Raw genomic sequence first — 24020 nt, 5'->3', positions numbered from 1 at the left:
AACCCATCTTCTTAATTCATTGGCAAGGGGGCAAGGATGGTGGCTTCCATCCACAAAAGTTCTATTACAATAATTTTAGGGACCATTACAAATAAATAAATAAATAAAAATATTATTCTCAAACTATAAAATATAGACTATTTTTATCAACTAAGAGCATTCGGATAAAATAATGAAATTTCTTTTAATTTAATCGAGTTGAGTTTGAGTGCTTAAAATATAATAAATTTTTTCATTCATCGTGATTTGAATGATTAATCTCTATATTGGTGTGAAGATATTTCTTCAAATAAAAAATTATAATATATTATTTTTAACATAATCATGTTGAAAACAATGTCAATCACAACAAATGTTGCTGCATTTCTATCAGAAATATATATATATATATATATATATATATATATATATATATATATATATATATATATATATATATATATATATATATATATATATATATATATATATATATATATATATATATATATATATATATATATATCACTTTAGAAAGAGCATAAACCTATTAAGAAAAGAAAGGAACATAAACTAAATGGGAAAAAAGTTTACACTCTTACTCTGCCTCAACTCAAAGCACAAAGCTTCAATTAAGAACTTATTTAATAAGAGCATATCAAATAAGTGTTTGTGTCCATTGCTTTTACAATCAAAGAGAAAATGGAGATAAACTATACAAAAGAGGAATGAACTTTATTTTCCATTTCTTTTGCAATCACTGGCACATTATTTTGAAAGCTTAATGTAAATAACCTTGTCTGAGAAAGTCACAGTTCTGATGTAATATTTCTCGAGTTTATTGAGTATAAGCAACTGAAAATTGTGGTGTAGTGCATGAAGAGACTGATCTTTTTAGAGAGTAGGAGGGATCCATATATAACCGTGTGTTTGAACATATCCAGCTTTCTCGAGCAATTCATCGGCTTCCGCAGGACCTCTGCTTCCAGATTTGTAAGGGATTGACTTGAGTTCACCCTTATCAATTCTGTGCAAAAGTGGTGTAAAGATCTCCCAAGATGCCTGCATTAGAGACAAAATACAAACATTAGTGAATCAACAAGACCCTTCTTATTATCAAAACCTTCACGTGCCAACAATTTCGGTGTTGAGTTAGTCCACACAAAAATTTTGCTCTTACTACAATTGGACCCTGCTAGAGGAAAGTGGAATTGATCTCCTGGATTAGTCGGTGTTTAGGTCGGATTCCGAGTTTTCAAAAAAAAAAACAAAACAAAAACCCTTTTGCAATAGGATATGAGTTGAAGCGTATACTGATCTTACCTTTAACTCGTCTCGGCGAACAAAATGTTGTTGATCACCTCTAATTCTGCAAAACATTCCGATTTTCATTAGTGTAAATTCAAGTCCATTTATTTCAAACAAATGACCTTGGTTGCTAAGCATGTATTTGGTTCTATGGCGCTGGAAATTGATTTTGTAAAATTGATTTACTTAAAAAGTGAGTTTATGGTAAAATAATTCATGTTTAGATTCATTCAAGTAAATTAGTAAAAATGAGCTGAAGAACAAATTTGAGTGTGAAAAACATGTTTAGAGGCAAAAGCTAGTCTTCTTAATCACTTTTGGCTCTCTCAAAACTGAATCCACAAATGTAGTAGTAATTCATGCAATTCAAATTCTTCATATACCCCTTTAGCTTATTGAGATTTTAGTGTTTAGAAGCAACAAAATATGTCGTAAACATGAACTAGGAAAAGTTAACATACGTGTCGAGAATTAGACGCTCATAGGCCTCTGGTATGGTTACCCCCTGGTAGCGTTGTCTGTATGACAAATCAAGTTCACTTTGAGCTGTTGACATCTCCAGACCAGGTTGTTTGACCTACACGAAACATCGAACAAGTCAGTCCACTCTAAGAAACGTCGATTGATTATTTTTTCATTTTATGATGTTTGCAGAAGAAATCACATGTTAAGCACCAGAGTTGCCAAACACATTTGAAAAAAATTAATTCCTAACAGTCATGAAAATTATATCTTTAGTTTACTGCTTTTAATAAACAAGTATCGGATGTCATAGTTCCTAATAAAATCATTTTCCTCAATGAGACAGATAGGAAACTGTCATTGGATGACCAGGTCAAACAAATGGCAGGACATTTCTCATCACGGAGCTATGTAGCATCAACAATTTAGATTGAAGGTGTGTCACGTGACCGACACAGACACGTGTTTATTCAATTTTCTCAAATTATTATTGGTGTCAACGTGTCAGTGTAGTATCAGGTGTCTGTGTTTGTGATTCATAATTACAAAGTTCAGAAACTCAGGATGATGACGTACCGTAAGCTTCATGTACATAGCTTCGGAAGGTTGCAGGCGTATAACAAACTCATTTCTACCCTGCTTCTGACCTGAACAAGAAAAAACATGCAGTAAACTATTAACATGCATTGAAAACAAATCATTCAAGTATCAAAAAGGGTAAGGTGCCTTACACTTGAAAATATCGCCAGGAACATCCTTGAACTGAATCCGAATGTCTGCTTTTCTTGATCCTAGGGCTTTCCCTGCTTTTAGTATAAAAGGAACACCTACAACCAAAAAGGAGATTTGAGTAAATATATCTCAATCATTTGATTGATCAAATGCAAAGAAAAATACAACAGAGATTATAAAAACTGCACGCCCGCTACTCAAGCACATACACAAATAATTCAAATGGACGTTCAAACAATTCCCCTAAATATAAAATGCAAATTTGTGATTTAGGAAAAAGAATGTTGAAGCTTTTTACACACCCTCCCATCTTTCGTTGTGTACTCGCAGAACAACAGTTGCAAAAGTTGGAGTGTTGGAATTGTCAGGTACAGTTGGATCATCTCTATAGCCCTCATACTGTCCAAGAACAACATCATCATCTTTAATAGGAAGTACGGATTGCAGAACCTGCATTTTATAAATCAACCAGATATTATATTGAGGCAAGTTTGAACTCAAACATAAATTCTAGGTAAACATAAAAGGGCTGCTGGAAATTTTCAAATAAATAGTACTCTCTCCGTCTCATGTCCTTCTTTCCTATTTTTATTTGTCTCAATTATTTGTCCGTTTAGAATACCAATGCTATATTTATTTATTTTTTCCATTAACTTACCCTTATTTATTGTGTTTTGATTCATTTAACTACTCCACTAACTACTATTAATAAGGTTCACTACCTATTATTATTATTAATAAGGTTATTTTAGTAAATGACATTCATGTTATCATTAAAATCAACATAATTAATCATTATCTTAAAAAGTGTGAAAATCTCAAAGAAGACACCTATTGTGAGACGGATGGAGTATTAAAGAGTAACAAACCTTCACTTTCTCATCCCGGATGTGCTCTGGCTTGAGAGAAACAGGCTTTTCCATAGCAACCAAGCAAAAAATCTGAGTTTGTCGAAAAACATTAAGATTCACATATTAGGCTCGTATATGTCTGGTGTAAAATCATGAAATCACCATAGCCCATAGGGTTAGTTAATAATAGGCCTTAACAAGGTCATATAAGTATATTTCAGTCTAAAATGAAGGCATCACCTGTAGCAGATGGTTTTGAATTATATCTCGGATAATTCTGCCAAATAAAAAGAAAATACATTATTTATTAAGATTTTCTGATTAAACGATAAAAATTATTACAAAATATAATAACCAGCCAACCCCAAGTCCTATTCCACTAGGTGGAGTTGGCTGCATGAACCAGAAGATGCCATAATTCTTTATAATGTACTAGTTCTACTTCTATCGATAGGTCATTTATATCTAAGTCTCTCTTAAGGAATAGTTCCATGTTCAACTACTGAATTATTCATTTGGGCAATTCACCTGTCCGATGTTTTTATAAGTCTTCCTCACATGTTGAAACCACCTAATTTGAGATTCTACTATCTTTACTCCCAGGCTGTTTTTATAAGAACTTTCAAAAACCAATTGGAGAAGAGAGGAATCGGCCGAGTGAGAAGATGAAAGAGAGGAATCGGCCGAGTGGAAGCGATGAGAAATGAAGTGAACCGCTTGAAGAAGTGAGAAGACGAATTCTCTGTTTTCTGACTTAGGGCAAACTGGCCGAAAATCAAGAAAAACTCCTCCAACTTTTATTTTTTTAAGGTAGATATGGTTTTTCGCTTTCAAAACATATAGTAGGTTGAAACTCGCTCCGGACCAGGAAGCGCTCCGCACCGCATTCCCGGGATAGCGCCGCTATTCCCCAGGATTGATAACTCTAGAACTACTCCAATTATGTCTCTAATAATTGCTTTTCTAATTGTGTCTTATCATGTGACCACTAATAAGGAATTGATGTGGGTGGGTGTGTGTGTTGTAAACCCTTTGATATCGAGATTGTTTCCTACTGATAAAAAAACACGTGTCTTATATGACCACTCATCCACCTTAAAATCCAATTTATGCGGCACTGAATTTACATACTTGGTTACTTCCAAACATTCAATTACATATTCTAATTATTATGCAGATAAAGTTTCCTTTCAACTTAAGTTCTACTTTACAATCACATCTGAAACATTCCTACAACAAAATTTGTTTTCTTAATACCACTTCATTTTGCAACCTGTTACTTCTATGACTTGTCATTGAAAATTTTTAACAAACAAAATATGAAAAGCAGAAACTTACTAATTTACTACACATACCCGTATTGGTCGAAATATCCACCCCGGCCTTCAGTTCCAAAATCTTCTCTGAAAACTATCTGCCAAAAGAAAAAACATCCAAAAACTCAAAGTTTAAAATTTGGCATATCAAGGCTGATTGAAATTGTAGCTGAATCAGACAGATAAGGTAAATTTTGACACTGCCATGAAACATGAACAAGATTCAACTACTATGATGATAAAACCAACTGAGATATGAATTATAGAGCATAATTAATAGTGTCTTCTTAGATTTGAATAGTATCACTGAAGCTTAACCCTCAACAGTCAACCCTACACAATTTTCACAACAGTTTCTCACCTGCACATTAGCAATATTGTCGCGATTCCATAGAGGTAAGAACAAGCGATTTGCAAAACGAAGTACCAACTGTAATATAAGTCAAACAGAGAGATTAGGAAGGGTTTTTTTAATAGAGCATGAAATGTTCCATAATGTGATCATTCAATTCACTACCATGTTCTGTACTAATTCCTTTCCCAAGTAGTGATCAATACGATAAATTTGGGGTTCTTCAAACAACCCTCCAATTTGGTTGCTGAGCTGCTCTGCAGATTCCAGATCCTTACCAAAAGGCTTCTCAACAACCACACGTGTCCACCCACCAAGATCAGCTACAAAATTGAAATACATGCAAGCATCAATAAAATAAAACATTATTAAGCACTAACATAGACAGAGACATTAGGCACGACACGATATTACAATTGACAAGTCGACTATGTGATACTGATATTTTAATCAATGGAAAAAGATAATCGATACTGATACACTAACAACAGTGACTTAATTCAGCTCCATAATTAACGAGAAAAAATCTCACAGAAAGCAGATAATTAATCTACATTTTCCGTGTTTATTTTGAAAGAGAAGAGCTTAAAGTGGACTCGAATAATTCCTCATTAGTGTTACAAGGTTTCGTAATTTTCCCCAGCTAGGTTCTTCTAAACAAATTTGCAACTAAATGTTAAAAGATCATCTCAAAAACAAGGTATGATTAAATATATCATACATTTATTCATGCAAGTAGTCTTGATCATCTTGGAAACCGATGGATACACCGAAGGAGGAAGTGCAAGGTAGAAAAGGCGCCGAGAAGAACCCTCTGTAGTGTTTGTTTCAGATTCATGCTTGGAAATCTCTTTATCCAACAAACGGAAATCATCCTCAGAATCATATGAGCCACTTACATATTTGACCTATAGGGAAGAGAAAAAGAGAATGATCATTTGATCGAATATAAGATTATGTTCAGTGAGAAAATCGTAGAAAGTAATCAAATGAGTCAATGATGCCAATGCTAACCAGATTCAAAAACTTCGATACAGCCTCCAAGTGTTCAGAGGAAGCATCTTTGTCCTTAACAAGATAGCTGCATATCAAATCATAACAAATTTCCTATCATTTATTATACTTAAAAACAGTTGGGTTGGGCCTTGCTTCAGCAGTCTCATGTTCATTGGGACCAAGTGTTCTATCAACATAATAGATTATAAAAAAAAATTTAAAAAAAAAACCTCACCCACGTAAGCGGTTTCTCAATTCTTCATCAGACATTTTTGATCTTGCATAGCCAAAAATAAGAACTTCATCTTCTAGTAGGAATCCCTGCCAATAAAAACAACCAAAATTTAGAAAAACTTTTGGCTCTTGTGATAAACAGCCATCTTTTAGCAAATATTTCAGGTAAAAAGATGAACTAGGAACAGATATTAACCGAGATTATCAAGTAGAAATACAAATATCAAAACTAACAGTGAAAACCTTAGGAACTAGGTGAGGCCTGCTAAGAAAATCAAACAACACCATTGTATTATTATCTATGTCGATGCTTCATAAAACTCAACACAGAAACTAAGTGTTACGAACCTGCTTGTACAGGTTGAAAAGTGCTGGAAATGTCTTCTTCTTAGCAAGATCACCAGAAGCACCAAGCACAATAATTGAGAGTGACCCAGTTTCAGGTCCATTCTCATTATCTACCGATAGAGGAGAATCATTCGTTAAAGCGAGTCTTTGCTCACAATGCCAAACAGTTGTTCCCATTCTCTAGTAGTACCAAAAACTTGTAATATAATATAATCCACAGAACCTTGTATCTGGTATGATATAAATCAAATAAATTAGAATAAACCAAATTTAAACAAATAAGCTTAATCCTGTAATATAATTCATAGTGATTTGGATCCTCTACGTCCGGCTGCAGAGGATCCAATTTTATTAATAACAGAAACTAAACTGCAAAAATGATAAGTTTCCAGAACTAAAATAAGTAACAGGCTTGTTTGGATTGCCTTATTTGAGTTTATCTACCACCCAAAAAAATTTGTGACATTGTTTGGAAGACTTTATCAAAACAGCTGATGACATTTTTTATATATTTTTTTGAACTTATTTTTATAAATTCTTCAAGATAGCCACTGAAAACAACTTATAGCATATATAAAATCAATTTAAATGTATTTTATCTTTTGTTATAAAAACAGTTATACGAAATTATTCATAAGCGCTTAATTTAATAAGCATCAGTAGTATAAGATGCAAATAAGTTGTTTATCCAAACAAGTCCTAAAAGTTTGATACCCAATTTCAATTTCACCAATAGCAAGAACAAATTATTCCCAAATTTTCACATCATACCAATCAAACAAAGTATTTTTTATCCTAAACAGATCAAAATCGCAAATTACAAACAAAACATTCATCAAATCATCATCATCATAATTATAATATAAAATTTAAATCTCAAATTGCAAAATTCAAAAACTGAGGAAAAATCAAAAGAAGAGAACGAAAATTACGCTGATAACGTTGAAGATGAAAAATCCAAAGCCTTCGGAAGTTGTAAGGTTCGAAAATGGAAGAGTTAGTTGAAATGTACTTTTAACAACTTAAACCTTTTGAGTCCAACCAACACCACTGATACAAGTTGCAATTCATTTCCAATTTCCACATTACCCCCTTAATTTCTCACAATTTATACTTGTGCCCCTGTTAATAATTCTCTACAGCTGGTTTTATGATCCAGTGGATTTTGTATCGTTAGATTGAAAGAGAATTCCTTTTCTCTCTCTTTATCTAACGGTCTACATTTTGCCGACTACATTCTAAAATCAACTATTAAGAATTTACAAAAGTTACTCATAAATGTGTCCTCTGACCTCTCTTATCTTTCAAGAATTTTATTTTTAGATTCTCATATATGCGATATTTAAAAAAGTTTTTATAGTTTGTTATTATTTAAATAGAAATTAATAAAATTCTTTTTAAATTAATATTGTTTTGGTAAATATTAAATTAATTGGTTTTTTTATTAATTGAAAATTATTACTTGGCAAAATTGACTACACTACCTTTTTAAAAATATAAATAAAATTAAAATAATCTTATTTTAAACTTTTAGATGGATGAATCGATATGCAAGTTAATAAAAATAATATTTATTTTAAATAAATTTTAATATAATAATTAGAATAAAAAAATAAAAATGAATGCGATAAAATGTATTAAAGATCTTTAAGCTTCATAAAAGTTAAATATTTTTAATATATTTAACATATATTCATACAAAAATTGACTTATGAATGTAATAAATAAAAGGAAAACAAAGTTAACTTATGAATCAAATTCTAGTAGTGATATCTGTATAGAGTAGGAATGAGACACTTTTGTTACTATAAGAAAGAAAAAATGATATCATAAATAAATTATTACAATCATAGGAGGCAATAATAAAGTAATATATTAAGGTGGGTGGCTTCTTAATAACGGGGCATTTCATTTTATATATATATATATATATATATATATATATATATATATGGGATAGGATCAAATGACACCAAGGTGTCAAAGTTTAATTTGACACCAAATCTCAACCGTTAAAATAATTGATCAAACGATGATACTAAATAACCTATTTTTTTGGAGAAAAATATGCTAAATATTTTTTAATTATTATTTTATTATATTTACTATCACCGTTTGATCAATTATTTTGACGGTTGAGATTTGGTGTCAAATTAAACTTTGACACCTTGGTGTCATTTGATCCTATCCCTATATATATATATATATATATATATATATATATATATATATATATATATATATATATATATATATATATATATATATATATATATATATATATATATATATATATATATATATATATATATATATATATATATATATTTTGTAATCATGAAGTAACACCGACAAAAGATAATGGTGGTAATATTTTATATACATACAACTCAACTTTATATAAAGTTTATATATTCAATCCATAATTTAAAAAGAATAGTTCTTCCTTCATGGTAAAAATAGTTCTTTAACACATTTTACCAAAACTTAAAAGAAAAAGAAAATTTTATTTCAATGGTTAAAAACCGATATTGTTAAGTAGGTCATCAACATCAAAGTTCGACCATTGACTCTCACACGTATATGTATGATTTTCTAGTGATTCTTATCACCTCATCTACAAATTTAAAAAGAGAAAAAGTGAACATCTATTATAGAAGAAAACAAAAGAGTTGTTTGCCCAAATTTAAAAGTGCTTATTTGCATTATCAAGTTTTAGCACTTTCTTTTTAGTAGTTGGAATATTATCATCATCATGGCGGCTTTTAATAATTGAAATATTTAAAGGAGAAACAGAACAAAATAAAATGCTATAATGATTAATAAGCTTCACTTAAAAACAAAAATTGCTAATGAACCGAGCTAACTCGAAATATAAACTCAATTTTAGAAGAGAAAAGAACTAAACTTTGGTGCGATCTTTTAGATTTAGCATGATACAACAAGATCCATAAGCTAATTAACATTAGCCATGAAAATCAAATCACCAAAATGGATAACTTTGAACATACATACATGCACAGAACAAGGAAAGTTCCCTCCAGTTAACATGGTATCACATTTTCAACCACTTTGGCTTAACAATCTTTTTCTCGGCCGGTTTCCGTTCTTCGACGGCAGGAGCTTGCACAACAGGCTCAGCAGACACCGGTTCAGACTGTAATGGCTCCGACGACTCACCTTGTTCTATAGCACCTTTCAAAGACATCACTTCTTCTAGTAGGTAAGGGCCGTCATCGCTGCTATTACCTAAATATCCCATTAACACCAAGTTAATAACATCTAATATATTAACATCATCATCATCATCATCATGAAGAAAAAACATAATTTTGTGATGAATGTTATTCACAATCCGTAACAGAACGTGCGACACAACTATGGCATGACAAAGGAATAAACAACAATAACATCGGTCTTTTTCCACTAGGTAGACACATGAACAGAGAACTCACCTTTTGAAACATCATATGAAAAGTACACAATGGCACCAGGACAAAATCCAACCGTATAGAAATCCTGAGAAAAGTCTTTGATCAGCTTCTTCGGCGGAGTAGTATCTACATTATAAAAACAAGAACATGTGATTCATTTAAGTTCAGCATGCGGCCAAATCAACTTTCAAGACAATGAAGTCTTCAAATGCATATAAAGAGATGAGTAGCTATGAATTAGGCGGCGTTTTGATAAACACAATAATTAAGCTCTTATTAAACAAGTGTTGATCGTGAGAGTTTATGTCATCAATTCTTAAATTTTATAAGCCTATGTTTGGTAACATGGTCTACCATTGTTGCCACGCGTTTAAGGCCTCTTTTACCGTGATTTTGAGAAGCTAGTGTGTATAGCTTCTGTGCCACCGTGATTTTCCATCACGATTTTCAAGTTTTCCAAACACACGCTAAGTTATTTCTGTTTGGGTTTGCACGGTGAAAACCTATTTGCTTTCTCAAGTTTAGGATAGAATTCAGCTCTACATAAGGTATTTCCTTGGAATTCTTATCAAAATAAGTTAAAAGACGCTTATGAGAATAGCATAAGTTATTTTTATAAGCTCTTCCAAACATCTGATCACTACCAATTTACAATTATAATATACCAATATACAAGCAAAAACTATCAAAAGTTGCTCAAATATTGAAATGCTTACATAAATAAAAGGATTTCTCTGGTTGTGCAATCACTTTGTTGAGGAGATCGATTAAACTTTGGATGGTTTCTGATGGATGAAAGGTAGCTTCCAAGGTATGATTATCAGGGAAGCGAACTCTAATTACAGCCTAAAATCAAAGACAAACCAAATGATAAAAAAACCTTTGCCTCTTATTGATCTTAATTTATTTTAATACTTCAACGAAAAAAATATCTGCCCCTTTTTTATCTGATTTGGTTTCAATGTTTGTCGTGAAAATCTAACTACCTTTGTTATTTTTGACCTGCGAGCTGCCTCATCTGCTTCTCGGAGTTTTCGAGTCTTTAGATATTTATCTGTACATCATACAAAATTGGGCATATATGTTACGATATGCTCATATGAAAAAACGCATAAAAATCGGATCATTTCTTCATGAAACAAAATGATTAGGATCAGTTTACCTTCTTTTTTAGTACCCAAGAGTTTATAATAATCTGCAGCAGTGAACTCGTAGAACTCATCGGACTCCTCCTCTTCCGGAATACCAACAAGAAATATAAGCTTAATTAGGATAACTTAAAAAGATTAAATATACAAACATCAGCGCTTGAAATTCTGAACGCACAACTATGACTTGAGGTGTAGCCCGACACCTCTGAACAAAGATGTGTCACAGTCTGATACAAACACCAACACTCACATGTGTCGGACGTGTCAGTGCCGGTGTCGTGTCCGGTGTGTATCAGTGTTTCATAGGAGAGTGTAAAGACCTAAAAAACAAACATGCTATTAGTTTATTACCTTTGTTTGCTGCATCATTTTGAGTTGGAGAAAGTGAAAATGTCTCAAAAACACGAATCTCCCGTCCAAATCTTTCACTCATCTCTGTAATTGTTGCCTGTTGCCATAAAACATGATAGTAAGAAGAGAGAGAAAAAAGTACAAACAGCATATTGAGTTAGAAGCCATTGGAAAGCGGAATGGTGCATTCACAAATGACCAAAGATAGCAGTTATATCAGAAACAAGATGGCTTCGCTGAAGATCTAAAAGATAACAATTGTTCAATTTTACAATTATCCTTGACTTCTTTTATGAACATAAATCATGTTCTAAATTGGAGTGCAAAATGATTCATCAGCTAAGAGGGATGAACGAAAAATAAATGAACGTTTAAGGACACGGTGCAAGAAATACAGTGAATAACCTATGTATACAAATTCCTTGCAGAAGAAATTGAAGATGTCAGAAAAAAGAGGGTTGTAAACTAATTAATTTATCAAAGAAATTCAGTGGTGAAACTTTGAAAGGGAATTATTCATAACAATGTCTCTAATCCTCTTTTATCAATGAATAACATAAGGTATACACATTAACCTCATTATTTCAACCACATTGACAAAAATGATAAGGAGGGATAGGCGGATTGAGTTAGAAGAAATGTGTTTGTGAGCAGATCGAGTTCGAAGCTATGCTGTTGATTAACTAAAGTAAATAGTAAAATTAAAGTTTAAGGGAAGTAAATTTCAAGTGAAATAGTGCTATGATATGATGCTTCACAAATGACCAAACATAGCAGTTATCTCCTAAAAGACCAAAAAGATAACAATTATCCTTGACTTCTTTTAAACGAACAGATTTCACGTGACATGTGTGACATGTACTAAATATGAGTGCATAATGATTCATCAACTAGGAGGGACAGACGAAAATAACTGACGGGCAAGAAACACAGTGAATTATATGGTATACTGGGCCGTCTTAAATATTCGGAGGCCCAGTATTGAGTAGATTAAACACAGCTTAACTATGCAAAAAACAAATAGGGGCCTATTTTTCCACGGCTTAACCGTAACAAATATTTTATGAGCCCTTTTTAGCCACGGTTTAACTATGTCGAATTTAGGGCCCTGTGCAGTAGCCCGCATTGCACGTATGAAAGACGGCCTTAAAGATATACATATTTCTTGTAATAGAATTTCAAGATGTAAGAAAAAGAGGGCTGTAGTGAATTACTTTATCAGAGAAATCCGGTGGTGAGACTTGAAAGTGAATTCTTCATAACCAATATTTTCTGTTTATTTGACCCCTTATTTCAACCACATTAACAAACAAAAGTTGAGTTTTTCTGTACACCTTAACATCATTGGTATGGTTTGGTTTTGTTTGACCCTTAAGTTTAAGAACATTGACAAAAAGGGTTTAGTTGTTCTGTTACAAGCTAAAAATAACTCAAGAAAAACTCAAGAAAACAAAACCCCCTGAAAATATCAACACAGCATATGCAGGGCTTTATTTTCATCACTATCCAATCATTAGAATGCTGTTCTGAGCTTCGTTTCAAATAAAATACAGAAGCACCAACATGAGCAATTGAGTTCAATCAAACACACAGCAACAGCGTCTCTATAACTATATCGATTCAACTTCAACTTCAGTATAACAATATACATTTCATTGAACTCCATCATAACTAATAACCTAGCAACGCTATATCTGAGATTAAAATTCAAAAAGCTGATTCTCCAAAACTACCGGATTTTGGATTTTGTTGAGATTTAGGAGCAACCCTAGTAACATGAGATTAACCTAATTTAACTTTAAACCAACTCATTCATCTTCTCAATTACAACTTTTTGCACAAATCAATTACCCTAGCAATCCTTTAGCCCATATCAATATCAATTCACAAATAACATAATTCAAAAAAAAAATCAATTTTTCAACAAAACACTTCAAACAAAAAGAAAATAAACCAAACCCATATGGTAAATATGAAATACGATAATTAAACTAAAAAACAATTCCTTACAAAATTGAAGAAAAAAAGAAGGGAATTTTAGATAATTACCGTGGAATAAAAGTGGTTGATTCTTCTTCTTTTGGATGGTTGAGGAAAAGAGGGATCCACAACCATGAGAGAATACAGTGAGGAGAAGAGTCTTGTTTTTTTACAATAGTTAGAATCTTTCGAGAGTTTTGGTTTTGATTTATTTGTTTTTGTTCAAATATTCAGATGAAATTGTGTTCTTTACTCTATTTATAAATCCTATTTTGATACAATAATTAATTGTTGTTATTTTTTTATGTTTTAAATCTATTTATTAATTCCATTTTGATTTAATAATTAATGATGTTATTTTTAGATTTTTTAGATTTATTTTTGTTAGGTAAGTATAATTTATAGGTATTCAAATTTTAAATGATTCAAAATAAAATAATCAAATGTTAATTAAAATGTGTTTGAATGTCTTCATTAAAAAAATCATTAGAATTATATTTTAGATTTTAGATTTTAGATGTTTTTTTAATTGAATCAAATTATACATATATTTTAAATATATAATGATTTATTTATTCATATTTGATTTTAAAAAGTTGGAATTGATTTTTGTGTAGGATCAATCGATTTACTTAAGAGTTATATTCAAAGTTATAGCTAAACTTTTTCAAAAATATATATTTAAATTTATTTAACTTTTTTAAAAAACAAGTATTTTTATTTATTTATTATAAACTAAAAATATAAATAATTTTTTCACAAAAAATGATATTGTGGTTTAAATATAGGAAAATGCTTATTAGTATGAAAGCAAGAAAGGCAAGAATTAAATCTCAACCATTCATTACTACCACTACCCCATCATCCCTAATAAAAAAGAAATTAAATTTAAAATTAATTTAAAATTATCCTCTAAAACAATGACAAGTATTCATTCTTACATTTCTTATTCAAATCATTCTTACTATATAGCATTACTCTTAAATATAATAGATATTTTATCACATAATTATTAAAAGTTGTAATTGCTTGAAAAAGTACAATGAGAATAGTCATATATTTAGAGGTATGTGTGGTATTAGGGTGTATATGGTGTTTAGGATCGTGGATAATGTTTAGTGTTTACTTAAGTAAAGTGATGAGAAGCTCTGTATCAATAATTCTTTGGTGAAAATATCATTTCCCCTCAACTCTAAAGCTAAGGTATTTATAAAGATCTTTTAAGCCTAGGTCTTTAACCCGTAGAGTGGTTATTCTCTCTCTTCGCTCAGAAGTATGTGATACGTGAGAGTCGTTCTTTTCCCTATACTCATAGAGAATATGGTTTTTCTCCTTGACTGATCTTTCTACTCCTTTAATTTGGAAGGACATGTCAATCCCTAGGTTTTATAAGCGGGTGAGAAACAGACTGACCCAAGCCCAATATGGGCGAGTTATTGCGACCATTGGACGATCAGAAGCACATCTTTGTGCGGCCTGTGGTGCAACCCTTGTTCTCGTCTGACGCCAATATGTCTAATTTTCCTCACTTCCCTTTGGATTGCCTTCTTTCTTAGGTATAACAAAATTATCTCAGCACACAGTCTCTTAAGCACGAAGTCTTGGACAGGGCATAGTGATTTAATCTAAGGCAGAAGGTAATCTACTAGTGGGAGGGACTTAGATATTCAAGTCCCTCATGCGAGTTTTTTCCTCTTTTGGGGCCCTTGTTCGCAGTTGAGTCCCTCAAGTGTTGATAATACATGGAGAGTCTCTCAAACGTTGCTTTTAGAGAATGAGTCCCTCGAGTGTTGCTTTATTAAGATGCTTAAATGCGCCTTTTATTTGTTATTCATATTTTTGTCCTTTGTAGATTCCTTTGCGATTACTTTTGTGATGTTTATCTTTTGCGTCGCCTGGATTATTCATTTCTTGTTTGGGGAAAGTTCATCAACTGTTGCTTGAGTTTATTTAGGAGGAGATACTTTAGTGGGGGTCTAGCCAACATATTGTTGAGGATCCAATGCTCATATTGCCTCTAAGGGTGATAAGGATTTCTTTTGAGGATCCAACATTCATATTACTTCGAAGGGCGGCAAGGATTATTTTCAAGGATCCAACATTTATATTGTCTCTAAGGGATACAAGGATTCTTTTTGAGGATCTAACATTCATATTGCCTCTAAGGGCATCAAGGATTTATTTTAAAGATACAACATTCATGTTGTCTCTAAGGGAGACAAGGAATCATTTTAAGGGTTTAACGTTCATATTGTCTCTAAGGGCGGCAAGAATTCCTTTTAAGGATACAACATTCACATTGCCTCAATGGGCGACAAGAATTCCTTTTGAGGATCCAACATTCATATTGCCACTGAGGGCGGAAAAGATTCCCTTTTTGAGAATCCAACATTCATATTATTCACCAATTTAATAATTGGTCTACTTTTAAAGATTCTCCACTTTGTGGTAAGGTGCCGACAAACACTACGATAAATAATACATTATATGACAAAGTTTTCACCACAGTTATACAACAAAGCGCTGTGAAACCTTTGAGATCTGACACTTTTTTTTTTTAAAAATATAACACAATTTGTATTTCACCATAGTTAGGATGCTCAACCATGGAAAAACATGTTATGGACATGAGTTCGAATCTCAATGTTAGGAAATTTGTGATTTTATTTATTTTTAAAGTGACGCATTCTTTTTTACTTTATTTTTAAATAAAAAATAAGCCATTTTTCTCCACAGTTAGATTTTCCAATTGTTTTGAAATGTTAGACTTTTTAATGTTTAAATTTTTTAAAAAGTAAGCATCCTGCTCAAATTAAAATCAATAAATAGGATATCACCACCCTCGGATTTTTCAACTATGGTGAAATATTTTACTCTAATCTTGAAACAAAGTTTAGTTTATCATGTCTCTTCAGTTTTCTCTTATCTTATGAAAACCACATTAAATTCTAACGAAATTTATCATCTCCATTAACAACGAGAGCACTAAACACTTATCAACGTCAAATCGTTTACCATTGTATAATTTTCATTTTTTCACAATCTTATCTTTTCCAACTAGTTCTTCAACAAACGAGGTTGAACTCCATCCATATCTTCTCCAACTCGTACAAAGCAAGGAAATAAGAAGAAGGAGCTCGAATGATGCTTGTAAGAAGGAAAGATGAAACTCAAACGATATTCAGTTCTTTGTTATTGATTCATCTCTCCCCCCTGCATGTAACATTAATGTCGTTGAGATATGTTAGGTTTTATGTTGTTGTTGTTAAGAGCCTAAATCCTAAACACTTATTTGTTGTTGTTGTTGTTGTTTTTGTTGTTGTTTTTGTTGAGATTTTTATGAAAATTTTTGTCTTGATGTTTTGTTCAGATATTGGTTTAATACGTTCTTGCATTAAAGGTTTGTTGTTGTATTGAAGGTTGAGTTATTGAGATATTGAAGATTTAGTGTTGTTCAGATTATTATTGAAGGTTTTGTCTTGTTGTTTTATTGAGATATTGAAGGTTTAATGTTGTTGTTGGATTGAAGGTTTGTTATTGTTGTATTGAAGGTTAAGTTATTGAGATATAGAAGATTTAGTGTTTTTGTTACATTTAAAGTTTGTTGTTATTGGAATATTGAAGGTTTAGTGTTGTTGTGGTTATTGAGTTATTGAGATATTGAAGGTTTTAACTTGTTGCATTGGTGCAATGAAGCAAAACTCATCTATTACATTAATGCACTCTAACATACCAACATACTTTCCACTTTGTTATATATTTAGTTTTCTTGGAAATGTTTTTGGAACTCTATAGTGATTATAAAAAAAAATTTATAAATTAATTATAGAAGACCTCACTAAATATACATAATGAAAAACATCTATTGAACATTTTTCCAATTTGGTTTGAGGATATGTAAATAGATTTGAGTACAATAGATTGTTGTTAAGAGCCTAAAACCTAAAGGTTTAATTTTTTTTTAATAAGCAATTTGCACCTAGCGGGTTTCGAACCTGAGCCCTTGAGAGGAGCACATTCTCAAGACACAAGCGTTTCACCGCTAGATCACACACACGCACACCCTAAAGGTTTAATGTTATTGTTATTTTGAGATTGATGTTTTTTTATGTTGTTATTTTCTTGTTGTTGTTTTGAACTTAGATGGACTATTCATCCAACATCACTCATATAAATGAGTGTTGTTCTAATGAGAATAAAATTTAAAATAAAAATAAGATGTGCCACAATAATGGCTAAATTAATAAAAGTCTGCAACATAGATGTTAAATTGTCGGTCGAGATCGATCATAAAACTTGGACACTATATGGTAATAATGTTTCTCTGTTTAGGAGTTATGCGGGATACCTTGGACATAGAAAAGTGAATATTTTGATATATGATTGGAGTCAGGTATAAGATTGAAAAGAAGTATGTGGAAATAACTTAATGTATTAATTTTAATTTACACGATTTGATAGTATATTTTTTGCTAAATACTAATACCTATTATTGATATAACTGTAGTTAATTTTTGAGTTTTAAGTAAGTAATGATAAGTTGAAGAATAAGTGAATATCTTATACTGGTGAGCGTTAGAGGAACTTTAAGTCACAACTCATACGTGATTACATTATAAAGCTCAAGCCTGACATTGAGCATCCAACTGTGAAATATAATTTGTTGAATAGGTGCCCTACAAAGAAGCTAGACAAAGTGACTCCAAAAGAGGTATGGTTTGGATTTAAACCAAGTTTAAGTCATTTGAAAGTTTTTGGTTCGGTTGCATTTCAACATATTCCAGGTCAACTTCGAAAGAAGTTGGATGGCTAAGGAGAGTTGATGTTGCTTGTTGGTTATCATTCTACAGAAGGTTACAAATTATTTGATGTGAAGAGCAAGAAGCTTGTAATCAGTCGAGATGTGGTAGTGGATGAGGTAAGGCAGTTTGACAGCAGAAAACTGACCATGATAGTTGAGGAAATCGATTTCCTGGATGAGGGTAATCGATTTCGTCGCGATTTTTGCATGATAAGAAAACTGATTTCCCGCTTTTTGGAAATCGATTTCCACAGGAAAATGCAGAAAATCAAAATTCTGCAAGTTTTGAACAACAGCCGGTTGAAGTCAAAGACGGTGAATCTAGTAGACGACCATCTAGGCAAAAGGCTTGCCTCAGAGGCTAGGATATTGTGAAGTATTATGGGATAATGAGATTAACAATGATGGTGATCTCATTCACTTTGCGCTTATGGACGAATATGAGCCCGTTAGCACGTAGGAGGCATTAAGAAATCCAAAGTGGATGTGTGCGATGAAAGAGGAATTCAAATTGATCGAGAAGAATAGTACTTGGGAGCTGGTTGATTTAACGGAACGAAAGAAGCCAAACGGTGTGAGATGGGTATATAAAGTGAAGGAAAATCCAAAAGCCGAAATTTTCAAGCATAAGGCTCGACTAGTTGCAAAGGGATTTTTACAAAGAGAAGGTATAGACTTCGATGAGGAGTTTGCACTTGTTGCTAGGCTAGAAACCATAAGGTTAGTTGTTGGCATTGCAAATTACAAATATTGGTTGATGTATCAAATGGATGTGAAATCCGCGTTTTTTAATAGTTCACTTGAGGAGGAAGTTTATGTAGAGCAACCCCTTGGTTTTGTTGTGACAAATCAAGAGGGGGGTCTACAAATTGAAGAAAATGTTTTATGGTTTGAAACAAGCTCCAAGAGCTTGGAACAAACGCATAGATGATTTCCTAGTCGATGTTGGCTTTAAGAAATGTGTTTTCGAGCATGGTGTCTATGTGAAGACGGATGCGAGCAAATATGTGATAATACTTTGCTTATATGTGGATGATTTGTAGATCACATGCAACAATGAGTTGAGTATTTATAAGTTCAAGAGTAAGCTTATGAATGAATTTGAAATGAGTGACCTTGGCATCATGACTTACATTCTTGGCATAGAGTTCTACAAGTCAAAATTTGCTCATGCACCAAAGAAAGTATGCACTTGAGATATTGAAGATGTGTGATATGGAGCATTGCAATGCTGCCAACACATCAGCTGAAGCAAGGTTGCAGCTGTCCAAAAGTGATGATGAGCTGAATTTGAATCCAACGCAATATAAGAGATTTATTGGATCGTTATGTTATCTATGCAATACACGGCCAAATTTTATGTTTAGTGTCGGTATTGCGAGAAGATTCATGAAACCTGAATTAACTTCCGAAGCATTTTATATTTGTTTGAATTAACTTAACACTTTCTGAAAATCATGAAACCTGAATCCTATTCTACTTCCATTGAAAATGCTCAGAAACTGGTCAATAAAATGCGTGAGAGAAATGTTTTAGTGAGAATGCTCAAGAAAAAAAGAAAAGTCCAAGGTAGCAATTCCATATAAACACGGTACAATATTCTTAACAAAAACAAGATATATATAAATAATAGATAGGGCAAATATTAACTTGTAGAATTGGAGAATAAAGTGAATAATGATAAATATAAAACAAACATGGATGCAAAATGAGAAATGGAGGAAAGTGTAAATGACATGTAATGTATAAAACTACGTCCATGCAGCCATAAACCAAACATCACCATCTAGTGCTAATATTTCTTAATATTTTTATACTACAATGTAGTTCCCGATGCCATCACTTTTGTTGGTGCTTTGTGTGCTTGTGTTCAAATGAATGACCTGGAAGAAGGCAAACTCACTGGTATTGATGACATAGCAAGAATGATGTCGAAAGTTGTGGAAAGGGGTGATTACAAAGGCTTCAAGGTGAATGACGCTCTGACGTTTCAACTTCTAAAGTTTGCCGATGACACAGGACTAATTGGCGAGGGGTCGTGGGAGAATTTATGGTGCATTATAGCGTTGCTCAGAAGGTTTGAACTGGTGTCAGACTTGAATGTAAACCAAATGCTACAATAATTGAGATGGGAGTTTTAATGGAAGGATGTTGGAGCTGGAAGTATCATTTGGAACATGCATTGATAATTGAAGATGTGAGGAGTCAGGTTGAGGAGTTGAATTCCATATAGTCTGATGTTGGTCCAAGTTTTAAGAATGAAGATAAGTTTATCTGGTTCAGAAATCCTGAGAGGAAATACATGGTGAGGGAAGGCTATGCCGCGCGGATGAAGGCGGAAAACGTAGACATTATGAGTCCAGATATGAAGGTAGCAACTGCTGCAATTTGGAAGTCAAAGGTTTTGTCAAAAACTCAAATCTTCGGGTGGAGATGCCTCAAGAATAGATTGGCAACAAAAGAGCAATTGTGCAAGTGGGGTATTATATCAACCAATCATGACAAGGTATATGTTTTTTGTTTTCATGAACTAGAAAGGTTGGATCATCTTCTGTTTTCATGTCCCTTCTCAAGAATAGTTTGGAACAAGGTGTTGGAGTGGGTAGGGGTGGTTCCGGCACAGGGGCACGGTAAAGCTCCTTCGAGGAAGAGGTTAGTCAGCTATAGTAACATGTTTGTTAGGGAGGAATAACTATGCTTTTATCTGAAACTTGATCAGTTCTGTCAGGCTGTAAGAAACATTTAGTTAATGAAGATTGAAACATTTAACAATAAAGACTTTCACTGTCAATTTGTTGATAATAACCAAAAATATTGTTGAGAGTGATGAGGAAGCTAGCATACCTGGTTCACATATAAGGTCATTCTTCCGACAATTTATTATCCTTTCTGTCCAACTCTTCTTTATTAAGAATATTGGTTTCCATAGCTAATTTTTTGCGCAAAGATTACTAAAAATTTGGAACTGGCAGGTACCTTGGCCTCTTGAACTCATTGCAAACACTGAGGCAATTAAGAAGTACAACCAGGTATCTGACTTGTCTGTACAATCCTCTCCTTTTTTTCTTAGCCTTTTAGTTCTATTCTTCCATCAGAAACTCCTTCATTTTGTGGATGCTTTTCACCAATGTGATGGACCGGGTATGTACACTCGTACCTATTTGGTTCTGCATCTTGGCAACGGAATTTAAGTGTTTTACCTGTCACTACAATTTTTATGCAGGTATATCACAGTGCATGGCGTGAACTATGTGATGGTATGACTGTGGCCAAATCTCTGGATGAGGTCATTAATGGCCATGAGGCCTACATTTTGTCAATTCAGCGGCAGTGCTTTGTGGTTCCTGATAAACTGGTGATTCATCATGTCTCGTAATAATTTGAAATCTTGTGTTCTCCTAGTATCATGTTTTGACTGATGTGTTTATGATGGGGCAAAGCTTGAGGAGTTTCAAACTTCTTTATTGTGTTCAGGGGGCTTTGGTGACATTACAACCTTTGTGAATGTAAGCATAGACCATGGCATTGTAAGAAGCTGTTGTTCGTTCAGGCATTTCGTCGAACTGATTTTTTTTATTGGCACTTAAAAGTGAGGTTTTTAGCCTGCTGACTATCATATAAATGGTGCACTCCAACTCTTCCTTCTATTTCACTCCCCTGTAGTAAGACAGTTACACTAGGAAATAAGATTATTGAAAAATTTCAATTCAGCTTTTTTAAAGTCAAAGTTTTGAGTATTTTACAAATGGGTTTTTGAAGTAATTTAGGGACGTTTGAAACCCTGCAATCTAACGTGTTTTTCTGCAGTCAATTATGATGTTGACTTTAAGTGACGTAGCGTGCTACGTCAGCTTCTATTAAGCCATCAAGATATTTTTGAGGATCCTGACATATTTAACCTTTAAAAAATATATGCGGAAAAAGAAACTGTATTTAAGAAATTTAAAAGAGAAAATAACTAAACTTTACTGCAATCTTTATTATACACAAAGTTAAGATCCATAAGTCAATTAAGATTAGCCATAAGGATAAAATGAACAAAACGAATGACTTTGAAGAAACATACATTCATGCACAGAACAAGTTCTCTCCATCAATTAACCACTAAACTTAACTATTTCGCCAATTGATATCACATTCTCAACCACTTTGGCTTAACAATCTTTTTCTCAGCAGGTTTTCGTTCTTCAACGGAAGGAGCTCGCGCGACAGGCTCAATAGACATCCGTTCAAACTGTAATGACTCTGATGGCTGACCTTGATCACAAGCATTCTTCAAAGACATCACTTCTTCTAGTAGGTAAGGGCAATCTCCATTGCTATCACCTTTTGAAACATCATACGAAAAGTACACAATGGCGCCAGGACAAAATCCGGCAGTATAGAAATCCTGAGAAACGTCTTTAATCAGATTCTTGGGCGGAGTAGTATCTATATTTTAAAAACATGAACATGTGATTAATTGAAATTCAGGACATGATCACTATCAGTTTACAATTATATATACTAATGTACTAGCCAAAACAATTCAGTGTTGAAATGCTCACATAAATAAAAGGGCTTATGTGGTTGTGCAATCACATTGTTAAGAAGATCGATTAAGCTTTGGATTGTTTCAGATGGATGAAATGTGGCTTCCAATGTATGGTTATCCGGGAAGCGAACTCTAATTACAGCCTAAAAACAAAAACAAAACCAAATGACAAAATAAGTTTGTTTCGTACTGATCCAATTTATTTCAATATCCTTGAAAATCTTATTGATCTGATTTGTGAAAAATCAAATTACCTTTGTTATTTTCGACCTGCGAGCTGCCTCGTCTGCTTCGCGGAGTTTCCGAGTCTTCAGATATTTATCTGTTCATCATTAAATTAGATAGCAATGTCATGAAGGGATTAATTAATGATAATCAGTTCTACATTCTTCAAAAAAAAATGATGAATTTACCTTCTTTTTTAGTACTCATGAGTTTGTAATAATCGGCAGCAGTGAAGTCATAGAACTCGTCAGTCTCGTCTTCTTCCAGAATACCAACAAGTTTATTAGCTTGGTGTGGTGCATGATGTTGAATTGGAGAAATTGAAAAAGTTTCAAAAACACTAATCTCTCTGCCAAATTTTTGAGTCATCTCTGTAATCTTTGTCTATAGCCACAAAACATATCACATAGGATAGTGAAGTGAGAAGAAAAAAAAAAGAAGCCTTTTGAGAAAACAAAAATGAAGAAGAATAGAGGGAATGAGAATACCTTTGAAGGAAAATCGGAAGTTCTTCTCTTTTTTGATAGTTGAGGGAAAGATGGATAAACTACCATCATGTTACTATTGAGGTTTTGAGATTTTGATTTTGAGACTTTCTACAAAAACAATGATAAAACATAGCATGTTATTTAAAATAAATGTCTTATACGAAAAAATCATTGTGATTAGATTTTGATTTTCAGATTTTAAAAATCAAATCAAATTAAATACATATATATATTTTTTTATTATTTTAAATATATTTATTAATTTAATTTATATACACTTTCATAGATTTTAAATACAATTAATTATTAAAATCATTATTAATATTATTATTATTATTATGCATAGATTGATGTATTTATTATATAATTTAAATATCTAAAAACTGGTCAAAATTTAATGAATTAGATTTCATCTAATTGGATTTTTACCTGAACCAACTCTACAAGATATGTTTTTTTTTTTTTTTTTGATATGAAA

At 32.5% G+C, this 24020-nt stretch overlaps 3 protein-coding genes across 3 annotated transcripts; all 3 read right to left on the bottom strand.

Annotated features, from left to right (window-relative positions):
- Positions 1 to 577: 577 nt before the first annotated feature.
- LOC131652935 (glucose-6-phosphate 1-dehydrogenase 5, cytoplasmic-like) lies at positions 578 to 7668 on the bottom strand. The gene is made up of 16 exons (XM_058922932.1): positions 7511 to 7668; positions 6579 to 6808; positions 6232 to 6317; positions 6015 to 6081; positions 5722 to 5908; positions 5166 to 5323; positions 5010 to 5078; positions 4688 to 4746; positions 3573 to 3609; positions 3351 to 3422; positions 2784 to 2931; positions 2481 to 2576; positions 2326 to 2396; positions 1749 to 1864; positions 1303 to 1348; positions 578 to 1041 (listed from the first exon to the last, which is right to left on the bottom strand). Exons 2-16 carry the CDS (start codon positions 6753 to 6755, stop codon positions 874 to 876), a joined length of 1557 nt encoding a protein of 518 aa, XP_058778915.1. The 5' UTR covers positions 6756 to 6808; positions 7511 to 7668; the 3' UTR covers positions 578 to 873.
- A 1773-nt stretch (positions 7669 to 9441) lies between these two features.
- On the bottom strand, positions 9442 to 13725 carry LOC131652933 (plant UBX domain-containing protein 1). Its single transcript, XM_058922931.1, has 7 exons — positions 13564 to 13725; positions 11515 to 11611; positions 11175 to 11246; positions 10999 to 11066; positions 10729 to 10858; positions 10034 to 10138; positions 9442 to 9827 (listed from the first exon to the last, which is right to left on the bottom strand). The coding sequence occupies exons 1-7, from the start codon at positions 13627 to 13629 to the stop codon at positions 9634 to 9636; spliced, it is 732 nt and encodes a 243-aa protein (XP_058778914.1). The 5' UTR covers positions 13630 to 13725; the 3' UTR covers positions 9442 to 9633.
- An 8511-nt stretch (positions 13726 to 22236) lies between these two features.
- LOC131647410 (plant UBX domain-containing protein 1-like) lies at positions 22237 to 23659 on the bottom strand. The gene is made up of 5 exons (XM_058917300.1): positions 23543 to 23659; positions 23243 to 23438; positions 23084 to 23151; positions 22843 to 22972; positions 22237 to 22726 (listed from the first exon to the last, which is right to left on the bottom strand). Exons 1-5 carry the CDS (start codon positions 23609 to 23611, stop codon positions 22428 to 22430), a joined length of 762 nt encoding a protein of 253 aa, XP_058773283.1. The 5' UTR covers positions 23612 to 23659; the 3' UTR covers positions 22237 to 22427.
- Positions 23660 to 24020: the final 361 nt, after the last annotated feature.

The sequence above is a fragment of the Vicia villosa genome, linkage group LG2 (assembly GCF_029867415.1).
Source record: "Vicia villosa cultivar HV-30 ecotype Madison, WI linkage group LG2, Vvil1.0, whole genome shotgun sequence".
In the NCBI taxonomy this organism is placed as follows: Eukaryota; Viridiplantae; Streptophyta; class Magnoliopsida; order Fabales; family Fabaceae; genus Vicia; species Vicia villosa.
This window is presented reverse-complemented; position numbering and strand designations above follow the sequence as displayed.